The following is a 9,218-nucleotide window of genomic DNA, read 5'->3' as shown; positions in this document are numbered from 1 at the left end:
CCACATTGAAGTTTTATAATTAAAAATTTCCTTGTCTTCTTCCATTAAGTGTTTGCATCTTGTACAGAACTATGTCAATAGGAAGCTTTCAAGTACCTGTATCTCTGAGCAGATTTCTCCTCTCTTGAGGACTTTGTGTTGATTGCCAGGAATCCAACCAATCACCATTTGAAATCCCCTAATAATACATGCATCCGAAGAAGTGGGCTGTAGTCCACGAAAGCTTATGCTCTAATAAATTTGTTAATCTCTAAGGTGCCACAAGTACTCCTGTTCTTTTTGCGGATACAGACTAACACGGCTTCTACTCTGAAACCTAATAATACATGCACAACCTAGGTCTTTCTCCTGGGATAATTTCTCTCTTCCAATCCTGAACAAATTCTTCATTCCATCTCTGAGGGTTTGTTTCCTATACTGTACTTCTGGTTTTTATTTTTGATTCTTTCCCCTGTGGTTTATTTTTGTACCCTTTAAATGGAAATTCTCCTCCTACATATTAACCTTAGACTTCTGGAGTCCTTGAGCCTTTGAAAGAATAATTTTAAGACTTCATTGGCTTGTTGGTGTTATAATTTGATATTTATTGTGTGATGCCTAGAGACTCAATTAGGATTGGGTTTCCATTGTGCTACACAGTGTACACACACACATATAATGAAAGACATCCCTTGCCCCAAGGATCTTGCAATCTAAGCAAAGAAGGAAGCATATCACCTTATTTGATCTGTGAAGACTGAGACTGGCACATGAAAAAGGGCCATAAACCTGTGTTATTGCATGTGGTCAGACTAGATGATCCAAACGATCCATTTGGGCCTCAAAAATCTATGAAGTCAGAGGTTTAAAGTGCAAATGTTGGACCGAATTCTGCTCCCACTTACAGCTCTGCAAAACAACTGAAGTAAACAGAGTTTCATGAATATAAGTGAGACAAGAATTTGGTCCCTGATGTAAAAAGTTAGGCAGTCACATAAAATTAAGCCAATACATATCTTTATTATTGCATTTAAACTGTCAGAACCTAAATTTTACTGCATTTCGCAAGTTTTTATAAACATATATACTAATATATATAACGAATATAATACTAATATTCATCTAATATTTAAATACATTGACTGTTATAATTAGATTAGCGTTTGCATGCATTTACTATAGGAGCATGGGTTGGGATTAAACTCTTATCAAACAGTATGCATCCATGTAAGCAATTAATGGCTCAGTATAATCTGTAGGAAGATGGACCACTTCTTTTTTGTTGTTTTCTTTTGGAGGAGAGGAGGCTGCATCAAAACAAGATTTTTTTTTCTGCTTACATTTCCCTCCCACATCTTGTATATTTTGGCATCACTCACTGGACAAAACACGTCCGTTATTCTCCATACGCAGCTCCCGTTACCTTCAATTGTGGTGCTCAGCAGCTAAGAAACTCAGGCCAATTTTATTCTGCTGCAAAAATATGGACTTAAGAACATAAGAATGGCCATACTGGGTCAGACCAAAGATCCACGTAGCCCTATATCCTGTCTTCCGACAGTGGCCAATGCCAGGTGCCCCACAGGGAATGAACAGAACAGGTAATCATCAAGTGATCCATCCACTGTCGCCCATTCCCAGCTTCTGGCAAACAGAGGCTAGGGCCGTGTTTTCTCAAACTGGGGTCACTGCTTGTGTAGGAAAAGCCCCCGACGGGCCAGGCTGGTTTGTTTACCTGCCCTGTCCGCAGGTCTGGCCGATTGCGGCTCCCACTGGCCGCAGTTTGATGCTCTGGGCCAATGGGAGCTGCTGGAAGCGGTGCGGGCCGAGGGACGTACTGGCCGTCGCTTCCAGCAGCTCCCATTGGCCTGCAGCAGCGAACCGCAGCCAGTGGGAGCTGCGATCAGCCGGACCTGCAGACGGGGCAGGTAAACAAACCGGCCCGGCCCGCCAGGGGCTCTCCATACACAAGCGGCGACCCCTGTTTGAGAAACACTGGGCTAGGGACACCATCCCGGCCAATAGCCAATGATGGACCTATCCTCCATGAATTTATCTAGTTAACCTGTTATAGTCTTGGCCTTCACAACATCCCCTGGTAAGGAGTTCCACAGGTTGATTTGGGGCCTCAATACAACAAGGCATCCGGACGTATATATAACTTTAAGCATGTGAAAAGTTCCACTGAAATAAATGAGGCTACTCAATTGCTTAAAATTACACACATGCTTAAGTGCCTTTGGGCACCTCCTTTTGAAAATGTTGGCCACAAAGTCAAACTTTTACTTTCATTATAGGGCTTTTGCCTAGCCTAAGAGTTGTCATGATTACATGATTTATCTGAAGGGTGAAATTTAAGCAGGATGATGATTCACATCTTCTCTAATCATGAACCAACTTCTGCTTGAGATGGTCTTATACACCATGGTTTTCCTCATATGATCATATATTTGATTAGTTGTGAGATATGGGCCACTATTTTAAAAAATGACTAGTGTTTTTGGGTGTCTACCTTAAGAAACCCCAAAAGGGGACTAATTTTCAGAGGGCAGGTCCTCAACACTTCTGGGTACAAGGTACGCTTAAGGTGGCTCAGGTTGGGCATCCCCAGAAAAATCCCTAGTCTTAGATAAGCTTGTCCATGGCAAATTGTACTCAAGAGAAACTTTGGCACCTTTCTGTGAGCAGCTTTCTGCAACGGGTAGAGACTATGGAACAAATTAACTTAAATGACAATGATTTTTTTAAACATTTTTATTTGTAACAGTATTACATGGTGTGTTACAGAAATTAATGGAAAATTTCTAAAAATTTGTTGTTTTTGTTGTTGAATGCATTACACATAAAGTTAAAAATAATGTGTCCATATATGTTAACAAATGGTCATCATCTGAGGTAAAGTTAAAGTAGGTCTAGAAACATACTGCAACAGTCATTTTATCTTTCTCATCTTTATTAAAAAAATATGTCAGAATGCAGAAATAAAAATGAATGAAAACCACAGAGTAAACATTTTTGCAAAGAAGGTGCCCAGTACATTATTAGATGATAGTAGTCATCCAAGTGTCTGATGAAACCTATCTATCAAAATATTTTTCATGACATGTAAAGATCAAGAAACTTCTGGGGATGGTAACAGGATGTTGGGTGAGATTCCCTGGTTTTAAAATTTAAAGTGACAAATTTAGTGCTAGTGAAGGATGAGAGTTTAAACAATTGCACAAGCTGGATCTGTTATTTATCTACAATACTGGTACAGTGCAGACTCCCCACAGTCCTCTGCAAATCAGCATCTCAACTATGACCAGGAAGGGCAGTCTAGTGATAATGATATGGTAGCTATAGATGTATTTTTTAAAAATATTGGTTACAAATAAAAACAAAATGGCCAATGACAATGTGGACTATGGTCTCTCATAAAACTGATCTTAAAATCCCAACCTCATTTAGTTTGTACCTACTTTTCCGATCTGAGCTCTATATATGTAATGTCAATGGATCCACTGAGACTTGACTCTGCATTTCCTTCTCTCTAAACATTTTACTGCATAACTGAAAATGTATTGACTATGCAACGCTTTGAATGTTTATGAGGAATCAAAATGAGTGTCTTCATGGTTCAATACTGCAAGACAAAACCTAAAAAAGTCATATTGAGGAAGAAAGTAGCACCACTTATTGAGATCAAAATTATGAAAATATCCTTAAAAAAGAAATGCCCTGTGGAAATATTTTTTTCCTTATTTTAATCCCAAAACACACAATCCATCTGGTTTTGATTTAACTCCTACAGTTAGAAAACTGTTTGCACCTTTCTTCTGATGTGAAAATATGACTTTGCTACAAGCGTCTCTACATGCCTATGGAATAAGCAAACAATGACGGATCAGAGGATCTCTTCTCTGCATGGTCATTAGGTCTAGCCATATGTAATATGCCATTCATATATCTTCTGTAACTCACAATTCTCTAGTTTACCTAATTCAAAATATCAGACTGGAATCATGAGATTTGGGTGTACATATCAACAATCACCAGTTCATCTTTCAGCTTTCTATGTTTACAGTAAATATGCTGTCTTCTAAACCCTTTTTAGCTTATATAGAGATGAAAGAAAGTAAAAGATTTACAACTTCAGGCCTATTTAAATCAATGACAGAAATATAAATCCTAATGTTTCAAGTTAAAAACAAAATCTGCACAATAACCCTAAAAACAGATTAATCGTTTGATTTCTTTAATATTTTTTTTTAGTGTTAAACCACTAAATTCAATATACTGTAACTGCATAGGAACATCAGGAAAACACATTTGACCTGTATAACAATTCTCTGTAGGGCAAAAATATATAGATTCTTTATGAAAATCATGTGCTAACATATGAACCCAAACACTGCACTTTTGTTTCATAAATGTAAAAAAAGGAGTTTTTAAATTCTTCTGTTCTGTGTGTAAACAGTCTGATGACTTCCATTTAGAGATTTCGGAATCAAAGAAACGTCTATGAAATGTGGGTTGTTTTTTTTAATGTGGAGAATGTATACTTGTGTGGAAAAAGCTAGATCATAAAATCTTGTGTTCCCAGCAATTTTACTAGTTGCTGACAAGCTAATTGCTGTTGGCAGGTGCACTTCAGCCTCTGCCTATTATAATAAGCATGTGAAAAAACGTATGTGATGCAAGAACCACAAATTGGGTTTGCCACGCCTCCCAAGCACTGCAATTTGCTACCTTCTCTACAGTGTAATGGCATTATTAAAAGAATTTTCATAACATTTATATTTACAAAAAACTGGCAATTTTCATTTGAACTCCTTAAAGCCATTTCCCCTTAAACATTTAAAGAGTTTAACGGTAAGATTTTTTTCAAGTTATAAAATAAAAATCCCATTTGAATTTTCTGATGTACAAAAAGTGATAAAGATGAACAATTTGATCACAGAATCAGTTTGTTATTCCAAAATTCATGCCATCATTGTCCCATTTATAAAGTCTGTTTCATCTAAAATCCATAAACCAGAATTATACCAGAATTATTTGGCAAATGATTTTTTTTTCTTCAAAAATGGCACACAGAGAAGAAAACACTTGTCTGCATAGCATTACAGCAGCAAGATAGCGAAGAAATAAAAAATATTCCTTTACTGTACTTTGTTTTATGAGTTTCCTAGGAAATAACATATTTTTCACCTCTTTCATCAATGGGATTTGATGTCCTTTTTCCACCCACAGAATGAGTATTCACACAGAAAAGCAGCAATTCTTCCTCATGATGCGCTATAACTTAAAGGTCCATTTGGCAATGTTTTTCAACCAGGATGGATAATCAACACAGTTTTATTCTGCGGTTTCAAGTTAAGAATCATTTCCATAGGAGGCATTTTGCTGTTAATTTCTGTTACCCATACAAAACAACAGAATAAGAAATACAAAAAAATAACACAGCCTGTCTTTTTTTTTTTTTTAAATATGCCAAGACGGAGGTGAGGTGAGGTGAGGGAGGGGAATAGAATGTCAAGAGTAGCCTGATATACATGACAATGAGAAACATGTCACCGTGACATAAAAAGTGCAGACTTGTGCCTGAAAGGCTGTTGAATGACGATGCCACTGCTACATATGGATTCTGCTTTTTTTTTTTGTTTAAAAGAAAAACAATGGCTAGTACTTATTCAATTTCAAATGCCCATTGTTCAGGTGGGATGTAAAGAAGAGTTTAAACAAAGAACAAGGAGTAAGATTTCGTACTGTGGGTGCTCAGAACTCAGATGCTTGGCATGGTAAGCAGGGCTCATTTTTATGTTTGTGCTGCCATAGAAATTTGCCATTCATTGCCAAAAACTGTCAGGTACGTTTGGTAGGGCAATCCTCTACCCTTTGTCAGACAGGATCAATCAAAAACAAGCATAAGAGCCAAAAGGCCTGTCAGGTTGTAGATTTTCACTGGAGTCTTGAAGCACCACAAGCCTGTAATAATGCTATTTCTTAGGTCTGTTGATCTGGGCGTAGAGAGGTTCTGTTTCCTGAAGACAATAAAAATAAAAATAAGCAGAGATGTCTGAAGACGTTTTTAGAACATCTGCTTGTGAACAGCATTGCATCTAGAGATAAAACCCAAAGGTAACAGCTAAGGAAATGTTTGCTTGCCTTCATGCGTTGAATGATTATGGCTTCCCAAAGGAATTTTTAAGAAAAAGCAATTCAACATTACATCAGAGAAGTTTCACACATATACTGAGCCTCAATTAAACTTTACCATATGCACTGTACACTGGTTCTCAGGAGGTGTTGCTGGATATGTATGTGTGAAGAAATTCAGTGATAATTATATATCTAGGTATTCTGAAGTTCATGGGACAGCTCCTCAGCTGGTGCAAACCACCATAACTCCACAGATGTCAGGCTAAGGATCTGGCCCAAACGTTACAGCACAAAACATAGCGGGGTATTTTTATACAGTTGATATAGAACAAATGTTTGCTAATAGATAAATTGCTATTGTAAGATGACTTCATGACATTGCAGTTAGATTTAAGATGAATAAACTTTACATTTCTACTATATATCTTATGAGTTCTGATATGAAAAACCATGAAAGTTAATTTTGCAGGGGTTGATGATAAGTCTAATTATATCACTATTGGAAGAAGCCATTCTGTTTTGCTCAATAGATACTTTACTATGAATTTCTTAGAAACAGGAAAACTGCCATGTCTTCAGAGTGATATTTCATATATCTGACACTGTTTTCTTGATACTATATTCATTCTGGCTGCAAGATACAGTAAGACTGCCCTCTACTTCATTTTCAGAAACAAATTTTTTAAACTGAGAATGACACCTAAAAAGAGAACGAGACAGGCAGAAAGGCTAATTAATGCCACATTGCATTAACTTTCCACACTATAATAAATATTCAAATACAATGGCATGAAGTTAAATTTAGCCATGTTAGAATCAAATTCACATTACAGAGAGGACAGCAAAAGCTAACATGAAATAAATAAGTTATAGTGTTTGGCAAACTGAACAACTGGCCAATGGGGGAATAAGAAAGTTTATTGTGGTGAGTTGGTGGCTACTCATTAGTTTCTAGCCATTATAGTTGCAAAGGTAACCTGTTGAATGTAAACCAACACACGCCTTTCTGCACACACACAGCCTGAAGTTTCAGAGTAGCAGCCGTGTTAGTCTGTATCCGCAAAAAGAACAGGAGTACTTGTGGTACCTTAGGGACTAACAAATTTATTTGAGCATAAGCTTTTGTGGGCTACAGCCCACTTCATCGGATGCATAGAATGGAACATATATTTATCTCCTTACTATATGTTCCATTCTATGCATCTGATGAAGTGGGCTGTAGCCCACTTATGGTCAAATAAATTTGTTAGTCTCTAAGGTGCCACAAGTACTCCTGTTCTTTTTACAGCCTTAAGAGTGAACTATCAACAACTCAAATCCTGGCCTCAGTGCAATGCCCAAGCTGCTGGGCTGTGTGCTAGGGAGTTTTGCTGGAGTTAAGAGAAGGAATCCTTCATTCCCATGTGAATTTGCAGGAGTGGAGCTCCTCCATAGATCCTATACAGCCTCAGGGCTGTAGCAGCCTCGGTGTTGATTGTGCTTCTATGGAGGAACAATGGCTGGTGGAAACATGTAGTGGTGGAACCACTTTTCTCACTTTCAGTCATTGCTGTGTCCCCATTTGCAGGGATCCCACACACACCTGGGCTCCATGGCTCATGGGGATTTCACATTCCTGGTACAAACTCATAAAATCCTGCCCTACTGTTAAACTCTCCATGGCTGCAGAGCAGTGGGATGTGGTTTTCCCATAAAGTGTGAACTGCTTCCATACATCTCAGTGGAAGCCCATCTGTCGCTCTGTGTCCATCTTCACTTTACTCCTCAAAACAGCTGTATGTTGCAAAGGTTTGAGCTGTCCCTCTCCTACCCATGCAAACCCCTGAGCAAACTGTGACAACTGGTGAACAGTAAGAAAAATCTTCCCCTGAATGATTTGGTTAAGGGGTGAAGAAATTATCTACAGTCAGAAGCACACACACGTTGTGACCTTGAAAAACTGAAGGTACCCAGAAGAGATGACCAGGAATATGGTTCATATACTCTGTTCTGAAGAACACCCCACCTATGCCAAATTTTCATGCACAGTTGACACAGAACTGGCAGAATGATCATGGCTAGCCCAGAGAAAGTCAGTACTAGTTAACATGAGAAATTTCATGCACAATAGGGCACTCTCCCGGTCCTGGGGTAGGAGGAAAAAAAGGACAATTAATCCAGAACTAAGAATTTCAGTTATTAAATGCTACAAAGAAAAAAAATCTGAAAATGTCATGCACGCTTCTTAAAGCTGTCCTCAAATAGCTCTAACTTATGCAGATGCACTTAAGTGGCAGATCCCCAAGGTCTCGCTGACCTCGTAATCATATAGGAGTTTTACATATATGTCAGGATGAATTCTTCTTCAACAGTTTCTCCAGTGTATTAGGCACAAAGAGGCATCAACATTAGACGTGCCTAACTTATTACTTTCACCCAGTGTTCATCTGGAACATACATTTAAGGTGGCCAAAGTAATCATCATGTCACTCTGACTTCATTTACATTTTTTTCTGTTATCCCAGAGCCCTGACAGATAAAGGATGGGGTTAGGCACTTTTGTCTCTCCTTTAATAGGGTTTCCCTTCCTGATGTCAAAATAAGAGCCTAATTGTTAAGGTTCCCGATGATCTTCTCAATAAGAAGTTCTGTTTTTGTCAGAGACAGAGAATGATCTTCTAATGTTGGTCTGAGAAAATTCAATGGTTGTTGACCATACCCCAGCAATGAAGAACTAACAACAACAATGCTTTGGAGAGGAGCAAAAGACAGCACAAAGGGACAGAAAGGTCCCAATAATTTAAAGAGAGGAGAGCAGATTCTAAAGAGCATGCTCATCTCATCCTCTCAAGACCACAGGTAGCCCCTCCTTACAAACACCACACATGTAGGGCTCTCTGGGTGTCCCTGCCAGAGGGATGAGGGAAGCAGAAATGAAAAGCGGTCTTCTTACAGAGTGAATTCCTATCAAAACTCAGAGGAAATACTACTTAAAGGCAACCAAACTTAATGATTCTCATAGCAGCATTAACCTTTACTCTAAGCCTTCTACCTTCCTCCTAATGGGGGATGGTAGGATATTGGTAATGGCAGAAGGAGCAAATGGGAGAATGATTCCT

At 38.4% G+C, this 9,218-nt stretch overlaps 1 protein-coding gene across 13 annotated transcripts in view; it reads right to left on the bottom strand.

Annotated features, from left to right (window-relative positions):
• Positions 1-5,300: 5,300 nt before the first annotated feature.
• Positions 5,301-9,218, bottom strand: part of DAB1 (DAB adaptor protein 1) — a 701,405-nt gene continuing 697,487 nt past the window's right edge. For all 13 annotated transcript variants that reach the window (XM_054038504.1, XM_054038506.1, XM_054038507.1 and 10 more), the window contains one exon: positions 5,301-6,002. Coding sequence is in view for 1 of the 13 variants with exons in the window: in XM_054038512.1 (XP_053894487.1) it covers positions 5,958-6,002 (45 nt within the window). In the remaining 12 variants the exon portion in view is untranslated. The remainder of the gene's footprint in view (positions 6,003-9,218) is intronic.

The sequence above is a fragment of the Malaclemys terrapin genome, chromosome 8 (genome assembly GCF_027887155.1).
Source record: "Malaclemys terrapin pileata isolate rMalTer1 chromosome 8, rMalTer1.hap1, whole genome shotgun sequence".
In the NCBI taxonomy this organism is placed as follows: domain Eukaryota; kingdom Metazoa; phylum Chordata; order Testudines; family Emydidae; genus Malaclemys; species Malaclemys terrapin.
This window is presented reverse-complemented; position numbering and strand designations above follow the sequence as displayed.